The sequence below is a fragment of the Oryzias latipes genome, chromosome 6 (assembly GCF_002234675.1).
Source record: "Oryzias latipes chromosome 6, ASM223467v1".
NCBI classification, from domain to species: domain Eukaryota; kingdom Metazoa; phylum Chordata; class Actinopteri; order Beloniformes; family Adrianichthyidae; genus Oryzias; species Oryzias latipes.
Window position 1 is genome coordinate 16,295,908 of NC_019864.2, and position 24,180 is coordinate 16,320,087.

The 24,180-nt window shown below is 39.2% G+C and overlaps 1 protein-coding gene across 2 annotated transcripts; it reads right to left on the reverse strand.

The window, feature by feature from the left end:
* Positions 1-384: 384 nt before the first annotated feature.
* On the reverse strand, positions 385-6,888 carry skor1 (SKI family transcriptional corepressor 1). 2 transcript variants are annotated; one of them, XM_004069988.4, is made up of 8 exons: positions 6,245-6,888; positions 4,235-5,940; positions 3,899-3,992; positions 3,681-3,785; positions 3,551-3,610; positions 3,030-3,104; positions 1,370-1,444; positions 385-1,205 (listed from the first exon to the last, which is right to left on the reverse strand). In XM_004069988.4, exons 2-8 carry the CDS (start codon positions 5,921-5,923, stop codon positions 1,111-1,113), a joined length of 2,193 nt encoding a protein of 730 aa, XP_004070036.1. In that variant the 5' UTR covers positions 5,924-5,940; positions 6,245-6,888; the 3' UTR covers positions 385-1,110. The 2 variants fall into 2 exon arrangements, with proteins under 2 accessions (XP_004070036.1, XP_011474388.1); XM_011476086.3 differs by having other exon boundaries at positions 386-1,208; positions 6,245-6,887.
* Positions 6,889-24,180: the final 17,292 nt, after the last annotated feature.

A 24,180-nucleotide genomic window follows, 5' to 3' on the forward strand; every position in this document is an offset into this window, starting at 1 on the left:
TCGTATGACATTTGGATTATGCCGAACGTTTAGCTTACTGATTACAGAAATATGTCGATCAAAATGCTATGTTCTAAAATGTCAATTTTAGGGTTTTGACAGTTGAGTGTTTGTAACAAATTTGAGTGCATGTTCAGCGGTCTCGTATTAAATATGCACAGATAAATATGCAGTTCAGATCGGAAGTTGAAATGATTCATAATATTCCTAAAACACGAATAATTCTTCAATAGGCAAAAAAACTAAAAAGGATGCAGAATCACTGTTTTAATTTTCACTTTAAACTTGTTTTTGATAGAAAAAATAAATACAAAATAGCAAAAGCCTGTTTAAAACAACTGGCTGTTGCATTTAAAAAAGTATTTTTTTCAGAATAAAACAGCATTATTTTCATGGATACAACGATTGCTCTAATAAAAAAGAAAGATAAATTATTATTTTTTCAATAAAATGTCATTTATTTATTGGCAATGGAAACAAACAGAACAGGAACAAATTAGCCAATTTAAATAGAATGTGTTGCTACTCGTTAGAAGACTACAGATGGATTAAATTAGCCTCCCACATCTGTGTTGATGCAGTCTGACTCAATCAAATACGTCTAACTCCAACAAATGAATGGTCAATAAAGTTTTTTCATAATGTTTAGTGATTTCCATCCATTTGCTTAAAGTGCTTAACATACAATGTCAGCTACTTGTCTGCATTAAAACAAACAAAAAAAATGGTCATAAATAAATAAACAAATACATAAATAAATAGTTTAATTTCCAACACTGAGAAAATAAGGTGCAATGATTTGGATGGTCAAAACTGGTGTTGACAAAAATAAAATCAACAAAACACTAAATACATACAAAATACATTGTCATTGCACTTTGCCACAAAAAATAAATAGTACATGGCATAATATTAGTAAAACAAACGTATACTATGTAGATGGGTTCATAAATGTGGTGAAAATACGTTTCTTTTTTAAATATTACAACTAATTACACAATCGTTCTTTTTCCAGTTCGTTTGCTCAGAGTTCACGCGAAGGTTTCTCACTTTCCGGGCTCTGGAGCTGCCCGCGTGCGCTCTCTCAGCTGCAGCAGACGCACGCGCGCCTCATGGTGGGAGCAGCGGGGACTTGTAGGAGCAGGATCCTGTGCAGTGTCGGGGAGTTAGCATCTTACAGGAGAAATGGTGTAAAGCGTCGTGAGCTTCTATGAAGAAGGAGATACAACAATCAACAGCGTTCAAGCACGCCGCGCGCGGTGGAGGAGCTCCGGCTGAAACGCAGATTTACACCATGTTTGTCTACCGAATGACTCTCCATCTTAAAGCAGGGCATCTGCGTCCGCATCCTCTGCTTTATTGCTCTCACCTCTAACGATGTGAAGCTGCTGAACCATCTCCTCTCTGTAAGAAAGTTCTCTTTTCATTTGATCCTGGAAGTTATCTGAGAAGCAAAATAGACGGTTTTGAGGAGAAGCAGCTAGAGGGACCAAACCAAAAATAAAAACAAAATAACAAAAAGGTTTTTACGGATCTTTTACTGACCACTTAAATTGTTTCATGCTCACAGCATTTGTTCTTAAAATTATGTTGAATCCCAATATTTACATCAATAAAAAATATTTGAATACACGAAGAAAAAAATACATATAACAAATAGGAAAAATAAATAATAAATGAAAACAAAATAAGATCAAAAAGGTTGGACAGAATGGATTTCTTCTAAAACTGACCAAAGCTGACTGAAGGCTGGTATAAATTTGCAAGACATAGGGGGCGCTGTTCTCAAGAGAAACCGTAAGAGAAACCTGATTTCATGTATTAATTTTTATGTTTGCGTTTACAGGCACAATGAAATTAAAAAATAAAAAGATACAAAATGTTTTCTTTATAAACTAATAAGAAATGGAACAATGGCAGTATAAGAAAAACTACAGATATTCAATAAAACCAACATTATATGTCTTTAATAGTCGATTTATATATTTTAAAAAAAAGCTTTACTTCATACATTTGTGCTAAAAACTGTAAATCCAGTAAATTCAATACTTTTAAATAGCTTAAAATGATGCAGGATTTTTCTTTCGTTTCTAATGTTTTCTTTTCTGAGGATGTAAAATGTTTTTTTACTCTGCATTGTAGGTGGTCCACAGTTTCTCTTCCAATCAATAAAAAAAGGTTGAAGTACAGTTTAATAAATGTCTTTGAAAAACACTACTGCTATTGTCGGGTAATTGTCGCTGTAATAATTATGCTTGTCTGAGGCCGGTTCATCATTAGTGAAATGATTTGCTTGTAGCATGATTTAATGCAAATTTACTAGTTTTACAAAAAAGATAGAAAATGTGTAGGAATATTATTTACTTTGTAGATTTATTTAACACGTATGTTCCAGATGGACCCTCCTCTATTGTTGTGAACAATACTTTTTAATACAAAAAGTGCCATTTTATTATACGCTCAGTCTATTTTTAGTGAGAAGCTTTAATTGTTTCCACAGTAATTCAATATCAACTTTGAATTAGCAAATAAAGGGAATTAAAAAAAACTATTAGCTATTGCACACTTCATATCTGCTTTTTTGTTTTTATTGCCATATTTCATTTATTGAGTGTATTGTTGTCAAAGTCCAAGTGGAACTTGAAAGCTGTTTAAACAACAAAGACAAAAAATGTCTACAATGGTGCAGTATGCAAGACTGATCATAAAGTTGTTGGGTTTTTTTTCACGTTTAATTTTTTATGTGCATTTAAAATAAATAAAACAAAAAAGTTTAAAAAAACTTGTTAGAATATTTAGAAGCTGCACTTCAGCCCTGTCTTCATTTAAACATGACATGAGAGAGAGGACAACCATTTTCCATAAAAAAAGATTTTGGAGTACACATATGAAAAAGTCAATGAGAAATGTGCCAAAGTAATATGGGCGAGTTATATATATATATATATATATATATATATATATATATATATATATATATATATATATATATATATATATATATATATATACATATCCCCTCAACTTACCTTTTAAACTCTGAAATTCACGCTCCAATTTTTTCCTCAGCTCAACTTGCTCTATCAGCTGCTTCTGTAGCTCCTCTAAAAATCAAATAAAATAGGGATGGTTAAGGAAAACTAAGGAAAAAGGCCTGTCACTATCTATACAGGGCAAGATTAGTCTTTTTTTTCCCGAATCAGGGTTATGTGAAAAAAAACAGTTTTTGTAAATGTGAAAAGTAGACAAAAAATAAAAATATTTTTAGAAAACTTCATCCACATCTGGCTGTATTTTTTATTTTTATTTTACCATGTAGAAGAGGTTGTTAGTGAAGGTTAATTAGAGGTCATTTAAACTGCATTTACACGGTGATGTCTGAGCAGAGCTTCGCCCCTCAGGCAGAAGAGTGGTGGATGACACACAGGGAAACAATTACATGCATTTGCTTCTTCAGAAAAACAAACACACAAAATAATAATAATAATAATAATGATAATAAACAGAAATAGGTTACAATTAATGGTAATAATAAAGGTGGGATTCTTACCTTTTGCCAGATTTTGGATGTCTCTTTGTGCTGAGAGAACTCTGACAGGAGCGTCTTTGCCTGAATATAAATATACCCTTGGATTAAACTAATTAATAATAATAATAATAATAATAATAATGATGCATACCTTCATCTGTGTCTCGGTGGTTCTCCTCGAGGCTTTGTCCATTAAAAGCTTTCGTTTCCACCTCCTCCACTGTGGAAGACGGCTCCTCTTTACTTGCACTCTCATCTTAAGAGAAAATAAGTCGATGTGATTTTTTCCCCCCTCTTTGATTTTATTCTAGAATGTTTTTTTTTTCATTTCTCTCTTTTTGAAGAATAAATAAAAACAGGCTGTCTAACCATTTGTCGTCAGAACAGCCGTCAGGTAACTCGTGGGTCTGAACTGATAGGGACTGCTCCTTTGTTGCAGCTCAACCCTCTCCGGCGTAAAAACCTACAAAAAGAGACAGAATTGCTGCTTTTGTAAGCCTAAAAAATTGATGCTATTTGAAATGAATGTTGAGTTTATTTATTTTATTTATTTGACTTTGTGTGGAGGCTTAATAGTGAACATTAAAGACAAGAACACACTCTTCTGCACGATTAGAACCCCAAAATGCAACCACTTGGAAAAATAAAATAAATCCAAGGAACTGTTAGTTTTTTATCGCTGCAGTTTCATTTGAAGCCACTCACTGCTGAGAAGGGTGCAGGTATGAGGCGCTCTGTCAAGTGTTTGTTCTGCACTTCTCGGTCAGAGGAGGGGGCCACGATCTCCCCCTGGCCCTCCTGCTGCGCACCTCTGGAGTCTGAGTCCGCACCGTGCGCCACTGGAGGAGTCCGAGGACACGCCGCAGACAAAAGCCGCGAGTTCTCCTCCTCTTCCTCCTCCTCCTCTGGAGTTTTGTTGGTCTCCACGTCCACATCCGGCTCCCCGTCGCTGTCCACGCACGGAGACGCCGACCGGTAGCTCGAGCTCTCGCTCAAGAAGTCGGGCGACAAATAACCGTTGTAGGCGCTCCTGTTTCCGTACAGTTTGGCGATGCACTCGGTGTCTTTGATGACGGGCCTGAATGCGGACACGTAGCTGATTTTTCTCGGCGGGAGGGTGACCCCCTCCACCGGCCTCCCCTCATCCCCGGACTTGTCGTCTTCGTTACGGGTGGACTGCGTGCTGGAGCAGCGGTCGTTGTCCACCATGCTGTCCTTGGACGTGTTGGTGCTGCGGTCGCTGCTCTCAGAAATGTCCACGTCTGCGGGCCGGGGGGGACAGAGCAACTCCGGTGGGGGCTTGTGTGCAGTTTGTGGGTACGGGGGCATGGGGAGCGGGCCGGCCGCGGGCCAGAACATGGGGAAGGAGTGATAGGCGCTGTCCTTGGTACCAGGCCACAGGACCCCGGGCAGACCGGCTTTGCTCTGCTCTCCCATCATGCCATCTTCCTTCTTCTGGCACAGGCCGAACGCCGGAAAGCCGTATGGATGAGGGAAGAGAGGCGGGGGGATCTTCTGCAACATCCCAAAGCTTTTACTGGGTACCGGGATGACCGGGTAACTGCGCGTGCTCGTCATAGCACCCCGCGTGTCCTCGCGGCTCAGGATCTTTACGGGCACCTCAGGTGAGTCACGCGGGTGGTTGGGGCCTTGTGACTTTAAGGGGGAGCTGGACTCCGAGCCACCCCCCGGCATCGTTCTCTTGCGACTACCCCCGTTGAACATGGCCTTCACATCCTCCCACGCGTGTAATATATCGGTGGAAGAGCTTTTGTCTGTTAATTTGAGATGTCGTCTCCAAGAATTAAAGTTGGCGGCGTCCGGCTGCGTGTACTTGGACTCCGGCGTGCGGTGGGAGTGAAATATGAACTTGTTAGGGGAGAAATACATGTTGCAGTAGGAGCACTTGATGCACTTGGCCCTGGAGCTGTTGTATCGGGCCGGGATGAAGCTGCCACGACTCCCCCAGGCGCACTCGTGGGACACGTCAAAGGCAAAATTTTCTGGAAGTTTGGGAGGCGAGTGGGCCCCCAGGAACGACTTACAAAGTCTCTCGGCTTCGCGTTTTGTGATCATTCCGCAGCGCCTGGAGGAGATTGGCATCGCTCCGGCCCTGCGCAGGATCTCCAGCTGCACGGGGGTGCACTGCACGCAGGTGATGCCCAGCGCCACGCGCCGGTTATGAATCTCGTTGTAACTGTAATTCTTCAACAAGGTGTTTGATATTTGTGCAAGGCAAAGCCGCTCCTGGCCATCAATCACCAAAGACACGATGGGTATTCCGTACAGAATTGTCTCTCCGACCTGGTTGGGCTTCAAGTTTGCAGATGGATATGAAAGTTCTTTGGAGTTTGGTGAGGAATTGGAGTCTCGTCCGGCGGGTATGGAGTCCATCCTTGGAGGCCCGAAAGCTGGAAAGATGTTTAATATAACAATCATTCAAGATTTTGCTTCATAAAACGTTTAATTTTACTTTTTTGACGATTTTTATAAGTTGTTATTTTATTTATATTTTTTATGTTTAAGGCTAATTTCTGGCACTAACATACATTTTTTCGCCGCTTGACTGCAACTTATTTTTAAACATTAGTGTCATATAAATAATTTGATATTTAGACAGCAAATCAAATGTCAAAAGAGGGCTTTTTAAAGCTTCATAACATAAAAAAGTTGACCTTGTCAACGACGCGCAGAAATCTGTGCCCGAAGACTCACCTCTGTTCGCGCAGCTCCCGCTCCGAAGTCAGTGACAGCGCGAGTGATCGACCGAATGCGGGAGCGACAGTCTGCGTTGAAGGGTGTAAAGATGTTTGCTTTAGGAATGGGACGCAGTTGTCCGTGCAGCACCGCCTCCCTCCTCCTCCTCCTCGCTGTCCTATCTCTCCTCTGCGCGCTCGGAGTGCGCGGAAGCTTTGTGCTGCGCCACCAGCAGCTGCGCTGTCCTCATGGCAGAAGGCTGTCGTAAGACAGAAAACGAGCAAAGGAAGAAAAAAAAAAGAAAGAAACACAACTTAAGGCACTCCCACTCGTGAGGGCAACCACTTTAAAGTATAGATTCATGACCGGTGAGGATGCTCCGTGTTTAGTCCTTTGGCTGCCTGAGGGCCCCGTGTGGATGAAGAGATGCAAAACAAATATTTTTTTTTATTTTAAACTTCACATTTTTCTCCGTCTGGACCATTCGATTAATTATTGTGGATTTTTTTCCCTGCAAACCCGTGTTAGTGATTTTCTGCCTGCAGGAGGCCGCAGTGGGATTAAACAGCAGGGACCCACAGACACATTGTTGTGCGCCGGCAGTCAGGGTCCTCTGATGAATGCGGCCTGCAGGACTTCATCACGTGCTGGGTTCCCACGGCTTCACAAGCTTTTCACGGCCTCCACGCGTCCTGACAACAAGCAGCTGCTCTGAGGGTCACTCTGCCCCCGCTTTTGTTTAACCCCCCCCCCACACACACACACACATGCAGAATTAGAAGGAGTCACACTGGAGAACAATGTCTTTCATCCCAAATGAAGGACATTTAACTTTTGAATGTCAATAAATGTTTGGGTTAATCATTTCCATCTGACCCGCGCGCTGATGTAATATTGATGAAGGTAAGAAGACACGTTCCCGTTGGCCCCATTGACTTGAGGGGGACAGAACATTAATGACAACCTGTCCGTAATCACGCATGACCATGAAGCAAAACGGCCTTGCTTATTTGAAACGTCAAATTAATTAATTTTATAAAAAGTAAAATAATTAAAAATTATGTTTTTTAAAAGCAAAAACGAATTAAAAATTAAAGTGGCTAAACTAAAGAATTTCACTTTGACATATTAACAAAAAGCGGAAAAAAAATGAAATAGCGTGAGAGAAATATATTAATTCAAAACAAATGAATAAACACACCATGCAAAACTTTTGGGTTAAGTTTTAATTTGATTTGATTTGATTTATCAGCTTATTTCAATAATTAATTGAAGAAAATGAAAAAAATCACAGATATCAAACTTAAAATGCATTACTAGAAAATATTATGATTATTAAATTAAAGTCAAGTGGAGTTTGATTTATTGCTTGAAAAGCAAAATGTCGAAAATTTCTCTCTTATTTTGGATTAGAAAAATCAATAAACCTGCAATTAAATGCTTAAGATGCTAGGAGGGATTTAACGGAATTTCTAATAGACACATATTTTTGAACGAATTAAGAATGTATCTCAAACTGCATGGCCTTCGGTGAAAGAGTAACCAGATCCATGTCTTCACGGCTACAGTCTTTTAACTGTTTGGCTGTAAATCACTAAAAGTCTGAATTTTATGAGCTTGATGAACATTTACTGTTGTTCTCAGATAAACCTGAACCAAATAATTAAAATAAACAGACATCATGAAAGTTTATATGGTGAATATAAATAAAAATAACACAATATCAAGGGGTCTTAAGTAATTTTTAGCCAAAACTAAATATATTTATCTATATATATAAAGATATATATATCTATATAAAATAACTGATCTGAAGGCAAAGCGCCAGAGCTTATTCCACTTTTCTCTGCAAGAGGAAACAATTCATTTAAAACTGTCTGCATTAATCACAGTGCTGCATCAAAGTATGATAATCACCTGAACTCTCTATTAAAATAAAAGTGGCAGCCCAGGGGAAATCTTACCTTACTCTTTAATTGTTTTGAGGTTTTGATAGGCTTTTTAATCTAAGATTAATTTATGCATTCTTAAATAACTCTACGTATGATTAATAAACTTGAAAATTAAAAGGAGACTGAAGCAATTATAACAAGTGGTTGGTCATCACCTCATTAGATGGGATTAGAAACAGGCAGTTTGTGAGTGCATGTGTTTTCCTGATGGTGTGTGAAACAAAACAACAATTAAAGTGTAACAGCAGCAAAAAGAAGAAAAAAAGGTGTTTTATGGTGGTAAGTTGAAACAAAGAAACATTAATGTAAGCTAATAGGACACTGACTGCACAGTTCTTCTGGTCACGATCAGAGCAGGCGATTGTCAATCCTGAACGAGAAGGTCGACAGTGGAGAAAGACCAGATGTCTGAGAGGCCGCTGGAGGGACAGTGACAAAACAGAGAGACTTGCTAAATGGTTGCTAATGTGTAAACAAGACATCACCCCTCTCTTGCTGGGATGTTTATTTGTCTCCTAAAAGCCCGCCCCTGGGCCCTGACCCACACATCCTCCACCGCTAAACAGAACATTTTGTTTTTGGTGTGTGTGTGAGGGAGAGTAAGAGGGGAGAGGGGGTTCATCACTGCATCAAATGAGGCTGAGCATAGGGACCCTTTTGTCACAGGCAGGGACTCATCTGCCAATGGTGAGCTGTGAGGTCCTAGGGGAAGGCAGGAACAAAGGTGCTAAAAGGCTGTGTGACAATGAGGGTGCTCCGAGGAGAGCCTTCAAGAGTGGGACACAGGCTGCACAAGACAAGCTGTTCCAATCACTCAGCAATTACTTTTTTGTATGATCCAGGGGCCTTGTGTGGGCATTCACAGAGAGAGAGATGCAAGGACACAAGCTGCGGTGTCTCTCTGAGCTTTGCCTGGAATATAGAACTGACCCAAAGCTGTCACGGCAGAAATGTTGAGCAAATCACCTGCTCCTCTTTTCTGTAAAAACTGAAAAGTCTGGAAAACTCAGCCTTGTGTAGCACCTTATCCACTCGGAAATAAATTTGAACAATCAGAGCCAGAGAGAATAAAAAATGATCTTCAAACTTCTCTAAGCAAAAAAAATGTCAGTCACATTAGTAATGATTTATTTAAGCTAAATTCAATATTTTGACAACACCTTGTATGTATAAAATAAAATTATAAATAATTAATTTTGCTCTAATTGAACAGTTTTATTTCTAATTTTCATTGAAATAATAAAAAGATCACAACAATATCAGTAATCTGAAAGTGGTGACCATAAAAAAACCTTATGATGAGCTCCAATATTTCTTGTGTTTTGAATTTACAGCAGAGCACCATTAATTCATAAAAGTGTCTGTAAAAATGTAATCCTCACAATAACAATAATAATAAAAAAGCCTGAAAATTAAAGGACTTTATGTAAGCTGAATGTTGCAATGCATTAAAAAAGATTCAAGAATTTGTCTACATCCAACCCTGAGCAGCTTCAGGAGTATAATGAGGAGTCAAGTGAGAATGGAATTATCGTAATGATAACAAAGGTCTGTGCTCCATAGCCTTGAGCTATATTGTAGGGCATTACCATAAAGATGCGATGTGCTTGTATTGCAGGGTTTTGTGAGGGAGCAGGCCAAAGCGATAATAACTATTAGTAGATGACAGTGCTTTGTGGGATTCCAGCTGTGGAGCACAAATTTCCATACAGATAGAATGGCTCTGGGTGGATGATATGCACGGGTGGGGGAAGGGAGGTGTTACTCCATAAACTAATGTCTCCACACATAGACACTCATGGAGTGAAAGTGACAAATCTCAGCGCTGGACTCAGCGTTGGTGCCCCCCAGTTAGGCTTCAGGAGGGATGTGAGGGTCTCCGGCGCAAACAACCTGCAGGTCTCTATGGAGGAACTGTCCAGAGTGCTGGAACGGCCTGCTGCTACTCCACTGACAGCTCTCAAAGTTGGAAAGTGTAAAGTGTGTATCTGTGTGTGAACAGAGAACTAGAGATTTCCATCAAGATCACATGCAAGTGAGAAGGTGTGCAAAAAACTTGTCATCACCATGTCAGACAGAAATTAAATCCTGCATCACTGAAAAAAAGAGGAAAAGCCTTTTCAAGGTTAAAAACTTTGTAAAGCACATATAGACAAGAAGAGATGTAGATGTCACTGATGTGAATAACAAAGTGTAATGACAGTAAAACAAGGGTTTTTATGTTAATAAAATCTCAGATCTGAGATTAGACTATTTAAAAAAATAATGATAATCAAAACTTTAGCGATTTACAAAATGACACAAATGTGTAAAAAAATAAATAAATATATATATATGTATATTTATATATATATATATATATATATATATATATATATATATATATATATATATATATATATATATATATATATATATATATATATATATATATATATATTAAAACAAATGAAATTGCATAAAGGATATCAGTGTCAAATGGCAAAAAAATAAACTAAAGTTCGTAGTGGTGTATACTAAAATATATATGTACATGAAGATATTTAAAAAAACTCCAAACCCTGAAATTTTATATTAATTCTAGTACCGGTACGATAAAGGAATTTTTGTTTTTTAGACTTGTTTGGAAAATGCCTTTCGTGCTTAACAACATTTTATCTATTAATCAAAGCTATAACAAACAAACCAAAAAAAAAATAAATAAATAAAAAGAAAAAAAAAAAAAACTGAACATTGTGCATTTAAAAATACACATAAACAAACAAAAACAATGTTTTCCTTGGCTGTATGGTTCAAATGATATTTCTTTCTTATGCATTTGTCAGTTCAATGTTGAACTGACAAATTATTACATTCCTTAAAATTAAGCTTACATTTCTTAAAGTTCCTGCATTGGTTGAGTTGAGTTTGACTTAAGGATGTTTTTTTTGCAAAGCTTTAGGGGGATTTGTTGCAAGGACTTAATTAGAAACTAACTTGTTCCTGGCTGTAAAGCAATGTGAGAGTTGCTTTTTGTTTGAAAGCAAATTAAAGTGGCACCTTTATAAAAGTTGTAAATTGTAAGCCATAGAGGACATGAGAATGTAAAGAATCAGGGCAGCTCTGGTGCTGCTGAAACTATCATGAGCCATAGGTTGGAGGTTAGGTTAATAATAGAAGTAGATGAGGTGGCAGCAAATTCTCTAGTGTTCTGCTCAGTGAGTTGGTGTAAGTAAGCACACAAACATCTGTAAACAATGGTTGCACATGTTTTCTATCAAATAAACACAGCTGTTTCAAACTGGGCCCCAGAGATGGAACAGGTAAAAGGGCCAAGATGCAGGGACTGAACAGGTTTTCACTTTTTTTTGGTGTTGTTGTTGGTTGACTTCCAATGCCACACATGCTGTGCATGTTGTGGCATTAGGCAAAGCTAGCAGGAGACAAAGACAGTGAGAGCAGAGAGCATGAGGACACCAATCACCCTGTAATTATCCCCCTGGTGTGTTAACTGTCTGACTCTCTGTCCTTGATAGATTCACCTGACCCAATAACACAACAGAGCCACAACGCACTGGAGGCAGAATAAAGACAACACCATAGATCAGCCAGGGATCAGCAATGAGACAAAGACCTAACATCTGGGAGCTGAGGTGAAATTAAGGGAACCGAAAGTCTGAACCAATCCGATTGCAGATTTTCACAAACAACCTGGGAGCTACTTAAAAAACAGTATAAGAGAAGTTACACAGGATTCAATTTCATTTGATATTAAAGAAACACCCTTTGGCATCTCTCTCCGTCTCTCTTCTGCCCGTTCCCTCTGCTGCTCACATCACTCAGTTACCTCAGAGTGATGTATTAAGGCATATAAATTAACAACAGAATGACTTATTCTAATGTGTCTGTATCCAAAGAATGGTCTTCGATGTTTGCTGGAGTGGGACATCAACACAACGTCCAAACCTCAGGCTGGGCAGCGATGCAAATCACTTCTTCCAAATAGCCAAGACAATCTGGCTAGCACTTCATCCAAAAAGCAAACATTCATATTTCCATGTGGAGAGGCAGCATAAAACAACTGAGGCTGTTATTACTGAGAAGAAAACATCATCCGTCCAAGATGAGTAAATACATATATTTTCCAGGCTAGATCAGAGAGGAAAGAAGCAGTAAATACTCCAAAGTCGTATAAAGAAAATGACTTTTCGAATTTTGAGCCAGTGAACCATCCAATTTAGTCTTTATGAACTTCAGCAGCACTGTGCGTAGTCTTCTTCTTCCTCTTGTCGTGTCTGTGCCTGATGTACAGAAACCTAAATGATCTTTACAGATTCTGGTCAGCTGAATACAAATGAGGATACAGTGGGTGCACCGTCCGTCCCTGAGGGGTTTACAGAAATAGATCTGAGAAAAGCACTGTTTGATTGATGCTTCTGCACTCTGAATAATGATCGGATCAGAGGTCAAACCACTTCAATGGCATGCATTATATCATTAATTAAAGACATCAATAAACAAAAGACTCTGTCCATATGTTTTAGTGTGCTTATGTCCCCTCTTTTCCCTAGTGGATCATTTTCACAATTATTAAACGTTACACTGTGAGCCTCAAAAATATTGAAAGAAAATGCTCATCAGTTATTGTCAACACCACACCACACAAAAAAAATGTGGTAGTAATTACACGTGATGAGAGGAGCACATTTTGATTCCACAGTTACATATGCAATTAAAATATTATTCATTACTTCTTAAATAAAAGCCTGCTCCTGAGATCCCATTAAATTTGGGATAATTGTGTGTGTTTAATTATAAGATGTGGGAAGAAGAAAATGAGGGAAGTTTCAGAGAAAGTAACAGAATGCGCTGTGACCCAGATACCAGAGGAGACATTTTGTTTTAAAAGTGACCTTGGTGGGAAATGTCAGCTCAGAATAGCTCAGACTTCCTGCAGATGCACCAAAACCTCCAACCTGCAAAAACGCAGCTTTAAACGGCTTAAAGATGAAAGTCTACCCTAACTCAGGGTTGTATTGTATTTATGTTTAATAGCATTACTTTAAATCTTATGAGGAGAGACAAAAAAATCAACTCATAATAAATTTCAACTTAGTTTCTACATTGGATTCAGAGGTGTAGAGATCCCAAGGATTGCATTGGCTCAAAAGCAGGATTTTGAGGACAGGTAATCTGCTTACTTTATTCTTCTCAGTAATGGATGGTGACATCATGTGTTAATGCCTATACCTTATGCACTAGCTTTGAACGTCTGGGGCAAAAAGGGGACAAATGTCTAAAGAGGTTTTTTTTATTGTGTGCTTTTTTTCTTGGTGGAGATAATTCCATACCAAAAGCACTTGCATAGCAAAAGTTAAAACTTTCCAGCTTAGGTTTTTTTGGAAATGTCCCCTTCATCTGCAACTTTCCCCATAATAGTTCACTAAAACTCAGGAACACCTGATTTATTTCCTAAGCATACATTTAAAAGTGTCTTAGGTCACTCAAACCTATTTCTTGGTTAGCTGGTAATTTTAGGAGCTGATTTTTAAGACGTTTTTGTCTAAATCTTTTAATATTTTGCATCTTGGAAGCTAATATAGCATAACATGTGACCACCACCTGGTAGTTTTCTAAGTAAAAAAATAAAAATAATAAAAATCAAACAAAAACAACAAAACTTTTATAGAGTTTTGATGGTTAAAATATCGATCATCTTTTGATCTATTCTAACATTGATCCATGTAGCTTTTTAACTTTGATTACTCCATTTTAGCCAAATCAAAACCTGTGTCGTTTTCTTACGACAGAGTTTCTGCAGAGCTGCAGGAGTTTATTAAAAATTCGCCTCTGAGTTGTGGGTGGGATTGTTGAGGCGGAGTAAGCCTGCCCTCATTTTCCATCATCTCCTTGTCTATACTCTCTCCAGCTAGCTTACACCTCCAACCTAACATTAGAGGTGAAACCAAAATGGTGTACAATATTGGAGCTATCCAGCTGTACAGTTTTTGGCCAAAGATGTTGAAGGTTAAAATTGTCTGTAAGTGGATACATCAGAATCGAGCAGAGCAGGCAGCTTGTGGTTTGCCGACTGCAGCAGCTGCGTCACTGCAAGTGTTAAGCTTTTTCAAATGACTTTTTTTTTTATCTGCTCCTGATTCACAACACTTTTAATAAATTAATACTCAGAAATGCAGTTTAATCTTAATTTTTTTTAATACGTCTCCTATATTATGAGAAAAATGCCACAAGAACAAGTTAAAAACAACAAAAACACAATTGTCATCAGAATGCGTCTGTAAGCGCTGTTACACTGGCTAGTTGTTTGGCTTTCCTTTCAGGCTTTGTACTAATCCAATATGGATTTAGAATCAGTCCTGCAACAGTCAGAATATTAATGTGGATAGGTCTAAGCAATTTGATTACCTTAACATATACAGTATAAAAGCATGTAAATGAAAAAAGTCTTAAACAATTTTAACAGTGGAAAATTGACAGTAGAACCAAACATCTTTATCTTTTCTTAAACTGTTACTTAAGCAAAAGCTACATAAAAGCTAGCTGGTGTATCTTTGAATCATTTTTTCCATTTATTTTGTTTCATTTTACATTTTTCCTAGGCTCTTTATGCAACTTGCGTATAAGCTCATGCATACGCCGTCTGTTGCCCCGGCACAGCATCTCCTGCTGGCTCCCTCAGAGCAGCTTGGCTCGGGCCGGTGGCTTCAACCTGCAGGCAGCCACAGGACAGCCCATGCGGAGCTGTCTGCCACTCCTGTGCTTCATTAGGAAACAAAATATAAGGTTTCCACTCCATTAGGAATGACTTTAGGAGTGAAAGCACATAAGACGCCGACTCACCTCATCAACAATGCATTGCAATAACGGCTGAGGATGAATGAGAGTGAGCAGAGAGGGGAGAGGAAAAAAAACAGCATTAGCCTGTATCCAATATCTTTACAGCAGAGTGGAATGGGGAGAAAAAAAATCATTAATGCAATAAAATGTGGTCAGATTAATCAAATGCCTCAAACTCTTATGAAAATATTCCAGGGAGAGAATTTTCTATTACATATAATGGTATCTAATCTAATACTGGCAGTTAAGGACTTGGGCATCTATTTATTGTGAAACACAATTTAGGAAGTTTAAAGGGAAGCAGTGAAGCATGAGTGCCACATAGCCGTCAGGAACGTAGGCAGAGAGCTTTTGCTGCTATTTTCTTTTTACCCAACTCATAAAAGCTTACTATTAAAGACAGTAGGTCGCTTGCAGTTTTCGAGGGAGGGATACACAGACACGGAGAGACAATTTGTAATTAGCATGTCATAATCAAAATGACCCGCTCGGACACTTTATGATCAGCAAGACAAAATTGTTGCACCAGCAGTGGCAATCTGTGGACATGTGCTAACACCATTAGGATAATGAAAGTACACAAATGTTAATAGCCAGCCTTTTTATATGGAGAAGGTGCTGAGGCACAATACTAATTTCACTCTGCGCTCTCACTAACCTGCAGGTCATGGGAAAAGGCTGAGAAGCCCACTATGCTGTTGCAAATGGTACAGATGAAAAAGAAGGAGAAAAAAAAGTGCTTTGGTCTTGTAAAACAATCTGTGAAAAGTATCATTTCCCTGCTGCACATCTCCTGTGAGAGACTCCGTAGAAGATCTCATTTTCAATTAAAATCTCATTTGCTTGGAAGTTGAGATGAAATCATGTGAATTAGCTCACGAATTTGCATAGTGGGATAGCTGCCAGTTTGCAGGGGGACTAATTTTCCTTAAAGATTGATTTTTTTCTGCCTAAAAAGGATTTTAGCAATGGTGCATGAGAAAACATCTACCAACTTTCGAGAAGCAAAGTGGATTTGAAGATGTAAGGGGGGGATAACAAATCTTGTGCATAGATACACACTGAGAGCTTCCCTTACTTAGACAAAAGGTTTCTGCAAAATGTAAAATTACAATAACAAAAAAAAAAATCAGAAAAAAGGAGGCCACGTGGTAGTTGGGTTATTTCAGATGGATGCAACAAAACAGATCTCTTGAAATTAGGAAGGACATCCGAAAAGTGTTTATTTCTCTTTATTGATTCCAAACCGTCTATCCAAAAAATGCGTGTCCTTGTAATTTTTATGTTTATTTTTAAAAATGTTCACTTGCTTCATTTAAAAAATGCAGCACTTTAGTAAGGCATCTGTCTAGCCTCAGCTTGTCTACTCTGAATCCCTTGTTCGTTTTACAAGACCTTCTCTGACAAAGTGCTGCCGCTGTTATTGATTGATTCTCTCAATTAAATAAAGCTTTGCTCCCTCCACACCATGTAAATACCCAGAGACCCCCTATCCAACACAATATCCATTCTTCCTACATTGCTAGCATTATCAGTCTTCACGCAAAATTAATTCCCCCACTACTGCTGAAATAACTATAATTGCAAACTACATAGAGAAATTGGAAAGGGGTTTTAATATACATTTCCAGGTGTATTCTCCATTTGTTCAAGTCAATAACATTTTTCATTAACATTTGTAATAATAATAAAAAAAAAAAACAAGCTTTGTGCCTTATTCGTTTCCCTTTTAATTCAGAGATGAATTCACAACACTCTTCCGAAACTGTTATGAGCTACACTTTCTCATTTAATTTGGTTTACGTCCTGCAAATGAGATTAAAGCTGGCTATCCACTATAAAATATTTTAATTTACATATTTATCAGTTGAATGAGCCATGACTCACAATAGGTGAGATGTTTTAAAGTGATTGCATGTTGATGCAACACCTTGATATAATAGATAATCAACATGTGGATTAAAAAGAATGGAAATATCATCACTTTAAACTTTGCAGTTATCTTTTAATAGAATAGACTCAATGACGGTCCTTTCAGCTACTTCCAAACCAGCTCTCTGGTGAGAGCAGCAACAATTTTGGAAATGGACTAAAGAAAATGTAGTGCAACAGTAAATGTTCAAGGACTTTTAGGGATCCCTCCAGACAGGCTAAGACCAGAGTAAGATGCACCCATAGCTCCCCTTAATTCGCTCCTATCCCACTGGCTACGGAGCAGGTGGGCAGAAACCAGCATGGCTCGGCCTCAGTTGTTCTGAGGTCAGCTCTCTGCTCATCTGTACTGGAATTATCGGCTAGCCTTCCGCCCTTGGCTCAGAGATTTAGCTTTGACCCTGAACATGGCCTCCCCAGAGGCTGACAAATGTTATAACCACAATTTCCCAACTTTGCCAAGAAAGGGAAGCCTGGTCGCCAGCCCACAGCCAATCCAGTTGCACCAGCAGCTTCCCCTAACCTCATATCTCATCTCAGACATAATGGGAAAATCAGACCTCTGTGAACGGGAAACTTTGGAAATTCAAGGGAAATGAGGGCACATGCTGGAATGAAGGACAGCTCACAGCCTTTACAGGCGTAAATTAGTACAACGACTCACAGTGTTATCAGTCAGTAATTAGCAAACTGTCACCCATCCTTCTCCAAATTAGGTGACATTATTCATTTACATAAATAATGTCAAATCATGTTATATTTGAGAATAATATTGGTAACCCTTCTGTTACCTTTGCTTACGTTTAAGGATGAAATAATAAAGATTTATTTTCATCGTAAATGTAACTGTACAAAACATTTACAAAGCTGCAATACAAAGTTACACGTACATATTAGATTAGAGATGAAATACCACAGAACTCCATTACAATAGTATCCCACACATTTGTAATACAAACCCTCCGTATGCTAATAATTACAAGAAATATGTTACATATATTGCTTTACAATGTCATCTTGCCCAAGTGCTCAACAAGCACACAATCCTACTCAAATGGGAAAGAAAGGATAAAAAAATGAGCTGACACAAGAGACCCAATCAATCAGAAAGCTCTTTGCTAGCGGCTGCATGCACATTAGACCACATCTTCCAAGATTTTCAGAGCAAACCGTGGAGCAAAACTCCATTACATTCTGACGCAAAATGCAAATGAATCACAACATGGGGTGGGAAGGAATTAAAGACCCTTCTCTAATCAATGACAAACCAGGATGAAACCCTCTCTTCCGTGGATCTGCCATAGGCAAACTCCAAGTTCTCTGACAACGCACACACAAATGTGGACGAACGTGCTGGAAAACAGAATCCCAGGCACACATTTGGCACGATATATCTGGCTGTCTTCCAGCTCTGAAATAACAGTGAGGGGCTTTTAGCCTTCTGCTCATATGTAGAGTTGCACGTCTTTGCAATAATGTTTTATTATATTTCAAAGTCTGGTTTTGTCAGGTGGCAAACTCAGGCTGAGAGGAGAGCTGTCCCTATTCTGCTGTGCTCTCTTCTGCTCAGACAGATGCCAGGGCCTGCTCAAATGACAGCCTGAGCCCGAGGTTGTCTTCTGGCTGCTACACGGCCTGCTACAGCCTGCAGGTGAAGTGTCTGCGGCGCCATATGGAGCAGGGAAAATTAACAACGAGAGGAAATTCTCCACAGCAGCGGGAGGTCTTGCTAGTCTCTCCTCCAAACAAAATTTAGAGATGTAGAGAAACAAGAGAGGGGGAGTGATAAAATTAATGGGGTTCAACATTCTAACACAACACCGACGGCAATGTTTGCTCAGAAAAACAAGAATTCCCTTTACAGTTTAGTCACATTGCACTCCCGTATTATAAATCAGTGCCTGGCTAAAGTAGTTTGACCTGCTCTATAAATGTACATTAACCCTGCTGGCAATCCTTTGCAGGTTCCAGTGTGTTCCACCCAGCCAACCACGGTGCCTGTTAGCGCAGGTGAGCTGCCTCCATCCCTGGTGGCTCTTTATGCTTGCTGCCATCATAGCAGAGGTGCCCCCTGTAGAGCCTCTCTTGGTTTGGGTCATTGATTACAAAGAGCTTCCTGGTTTTGTCTGACAGATGTGAATCCATGCTATTTAATTTGGAGAGTCACCCTCAAAGGGACCACCATTAGCTATCCAATCTGACCACAAATAGTTGAGTTCCATTAGCAGAGTTTGAGAAGCTCTGGAGCTGTGCTTCCTGACAGCGTGGAGGCAGCCCTAGCATATTACGTTGAATGTTAAATGCTTGATTGTTTAAACAAAAGGGAGATCTTACTTTAAAGCACGTCTTTGTTTTAGAGATACATAAAGAGTCCCCTCAGCGGGATTCTTCAGGCATATTAGAGCTGAAACTGTCCTTGTTTAGTGTCTAAAGAGGGTGGGGTTGGTAGTTAAAATGTTAATAAGTGCAATTCAGTTTTAATTTAACAGCCTTCTGCATTCCTAATTACTCCACTAGCTGTGAATAAATGAGGAAGAGAGCTCATCTCCTGCCCTCCGCTTTCAATACTAAACGCATTTTTGCCATCTTCCACATGAAGCCGAAGAAGACTGCGAGGAGAGTGATCTCAACTTGCTCTCGTGATCAAAGCAGCACAGTTCAGTTAGTTATTTCCACTATTATTTTCTCAGTAGGTAGAAGCCTTAAAAGGGTTGTTAGAGCTTTTATGGATTTTTTTTCCGAGTAAAGTAATGGGACTAGTGTGAAAAGTGCACTAAAGTAAACAGACAAAATATAAAGAAGAAATTAAGGAGAAGTCACGATGGAGAAGTGTTCCTTCCAAAACATTCAGGAGGGTGCTTCTCCGTGAAGCAAAGGAGTAAAACTGTGCATAAATTACTTTATGTAATCATACAATGTAGATTAGCATGATAATGGTGTGTGTTAATAGATGCCAGGAAGCAAGGAGTGACAGCACTTCGAAATGAGACATGCTTGGGGCAGTGAGCTCACACACACTCATGCATACACTGCACTGGGGAATAGTCAGAGAGGCTCTCGTGCCGTAACGACAAATGTGAGTGACGGGGAAGAAAGCCATATAACTGGCTGCCTAAAGGCTTCTTCAGTATTTCAAGAAGTCTATGGGCTCTTGGTCTCACGGGGTGCTCTATTAATTGTGACCAAAATGGTCCTCCATTTGATCTAAAGCTTAAAGAGACAAGATAAGATCTTGTTCCGCCACTAGGGCCGGACTCAGAAACCATTTTTAAATAATTTGGATATTTTAAGTATTTCTTTTTTGAGAAACAGGGATAAAGTTCCTGTGAGATTTTAGCATTAAAACATTTGCTGCATAGCCAACAATCAGAGCTAAGTAAGAAAATCAGGTGCTTTAAGGTCTAATCTGTCCTCGGAAAGCTGAGGCAAAGAACAACTCGCATGTTGGCTTTGAAGGAAGCTCAGAAGCCTCCAACACTGTCGCCATTAGTTGATCAGACTAAACTTTACTCCCTGCAGAGACAAAAGAGGGTTAGCACAGAGATGGAGAGATAAAACCATAAATAAGCCAAGAGCACTTATTTAAAAGCTTCTTTGAAGACAGTTGGTTCACTCAACACAAACCACGCAAAACCCACTTCCATTAAGCCCCAACAGATCTCAAAGCACAGTAGGGGTGCAAGGTGGAAGCATAAGGTTCCAGAGATGTAAGAGCCAAGTTGTGACTTCTGCTGTGAAGTATTCCAGATCAAAATGGCTCTGAGACTACATTAATTTTATAAATTCTGTTCCGGCTTATATAAGGGACTCTTATATTTGTAGTTAGGTTCAAGTGCAACAGTAGGACATACAATTCTTGGAATTCCTTGACTGTGTTGACAAGAATGCAAAAATATAGCATGTCCATTCATATCTGGTTGTTTTAACAGGTCTGTTGATTAGTGACTTTAAATGTGATATAGTAAATGTAAAAAATCAAGGTCACTGTTATACCTTTTTGCAGCAATACATATAATTAAATGTGTACAATTATTTGTAAATTTAAATATCTTTGTATTATTTCTCTTTGTTTGGGTGAAACATAACAACAAACAGTTATGAAAATTTGGAAATTTACCAGCAAACAATGCCATCCCGGAGTGGAGGAGGATGGACTTACATCATGCTTGTCTGTTGTTTGTGTCTTCAAATAAGACCTGCCTTTATAGGAAAAGACACGTACATTTGCAGTTACCTTAAGCTGGGTCTCATTTACTTATAGACAGAGGTAAAAAATCCATCTTTGAGAGTTCTGATAAAAGGAAAGAAACCAAAATGGTCACATCCCCTGGGTCCGGGGTTATAGAAAACAGGGTTCCTGCTCTGGGAGCCCAGACTTTTGACCTTCTGACAGCCAGGGCTGAGGATCTACATTCAGATCTACGGGTCAGCATCAGCACACAACAGCGCTGCGGAGAGCTGACTGAAAATTAATTAAAAAGCTAGTGTGCAGTGAATGACGGGTAGCCTTTGTTGGTCGTCTGCAATTGACAGTGAAGTCAGGACGGTCCCGTGTCCCTGGTGCAGTCGAGCCCCTGGCGGCCCCCTCCATTGTCTTGTTGCCAGGCTCCTCGCTTGTCAGCCACAGCATATCAATGAAGCTTCTGTCTTGTTTGTGCAAATGGTAATTACAACATCCATATTTCTGTGCATTGAAACAATCACTGAGGAGGGAGGAGGGTCTGTGGAAAAAAGTAGACATTTAAGCAGACTTTTGGGAAATGTGCCAACATAAACAAAGAAAGCTTTGTTTCTTGCCATGCATTTTAAAAAATAAACAAGTATATGCAGCCGATACGGCAATCCAACAATCTCTTGGATAAATCTTTCTCAATCTGTGCCCTTCCCTCAGTGCTGTAGTGGAAAAGATTTAGAGTGCAAAGCCATTTAAGCAGGATGTAGCTCAGAGTTTAATGTGGTCCATCAATCCCATTCACACAGGGTTGCTGCCTCTACATTTGTCCTGCGAGACCATCAGAGTGGTTTAGTGGCATGTTGCAGTTTAAAGGTGCAACAGAAGAGCTAGGTAACAAGGGACAAAATAGTCTTGCCAACTCTCAGTTTTAACTACCCGGGTTCCCTTTGGCCCACACTCATTAAATGCAGAATGCATTTGTCCTTGTAGCTTTTCACACACACACATAAAAACACACTGTTGTTCACAACTCAACACATCCAAAGGCAATAGCCATTAGGTGTAAATGGATGGGTCCTCTGCCCAAGTCTCAGCTGAGCACATGTTTCAGGATCAAAGCAAATGCAAAGGCCAACTGATCCATTAAATTTCATCCAACGACACAGGACCCGTGTCTCAGTGGCAACGAATGAAGGAGAGAAATAAAGAAATGAGGCTCAGACCAAATATTTCAAGAGCAATCTGTCTGTTACAGCATGAATCCATCGCCTAATGTTATAAAAATCTACACAAACAGCACATAAGTGACCAACTTGAGGTGGAAGAGTTTTTAAGGATGAACACTATTTAATGTCATTTTACAGGTTAAAATATGAGTTTGAAGTAAGAATGTATTAATTAAATAGTAAAAAGATATTTTAAGACATATTTTCACCAAAAAGCATTATTTTTAGATGACTTATAATGATAAACAATCAAACTTACTTGAATGAACAGCAACGTTTGTGTATAAAAACTAATAAACAAAGGCTGAAGCAACTTTTAGCTGGCATATCAACAAGAAAGAAAAGTACAGAGTCGGAGGGCTGGCTGCAGGCTGAGAGGAACTGTTGAAGCTCACCACAGTCAAGTGACTCAATTACCACATTTGGTCTTTGTGTTGACCTCTCAATTAGTGTGGAACTGTAACAATCTGCCCACCAAATACAGTCATTCATCACCGACTGCCCAAACCACCAGCCTGCTTCTCGGGCCATCTCACTGGAGAAGAGGGCAGAGGGAGGTCAAATTAAAGCCTGGCCTTTGTAACCGCCCCGCTTAATATCCTCTGTTCAACAGGATGAACTCTGATAGGTACACAGTCATTACACATGCAGTGCAATGTGCTATTGTTCTTTAAGGTAACACAGATCGGGAGAGACGGCACTGAGCCGAGCACCGTTTGTTTCTGGTCAGTCCCTACCTGCAAATAATAAAAGGGTTTTGATTGTTCAAGGGATATCAGAAACTAATCTTAATATTATTGGTCAATTTTGTAAAATAGCTTTGGAAGATAAGATTTATTAAGATAGTATTTATATAGGATTTATAAAAATTCAAAATTATATAAAAAGATAATTTAGATAAAAGTAAAATAAAACAATAAAATGATGAAATAATATAGAGTACATTCACCATATTTTCTGCACTGTTGGGCGCACTGACAAAGAATGGTCTTTTTTTGAACTTATAACATATATAAGGCTCACCAAACTATAAGGTGCATTAAGCGAGATAAAAGTGTCAGGGACCAATCTGTCGGTCGGTCAGACTGACAGACTCTAGAACTTGTTTGTGACAAGCTACACCCTAACCCTAACCCTAACCACGTTAGAAGCGTTAGCTCGGTTTGTGTATTAACAATAGCTGTAACACCCAACCTTGTTTGCAACATGTAAAAAAAACAGACTGAAAAACTTTACTGTGACCATGCCAACTCCCAACTTTTTTTTAATAATATTTCTTATTACGTTAGTCGTGTTAGGGTATTAACAGTAAGGCCCTACTTTGTTTGCAGCTGAATGAATCCATATGGAAATGCTCAAGATTGTAAGGCGCAGTGTTGTTGTTTTTTTGAAAAAATTAAGGCTTTTAAGTGCACCTTTTAGTGCGGAAAACATGGTATTTCTTGATCTCACTTGCAGTCCACAGTTTTCATGAATTCTTTTTGTGTTTTCAGTATGTGACTGTTTCCTGGTAAATGCCGTATACCTGTATACCGCTTTACTACCTTCTTAGAAGGCCCAAAGTGCTTTACAGTCAAAGTCCCATCCACACACTAATGGCGGCTTCGCTGCTGAACACTGGTGCCAACCTACAACCACCAGGAGAAATGAGGGGTTTAGTGTCTTGCCCACGGTCCACTTCGACACATGTGCGGGCAGGGCGGGAACCAAACCTACGATCTTTCGATCAGAGGCCAACCACTGCACCAAGGCGGCCCCACTGTTGACTAATTGCATCAAAATTAATTCATGGAGTACAGATTAAACACTGTTTCATTATTGCTCAGCCACTAA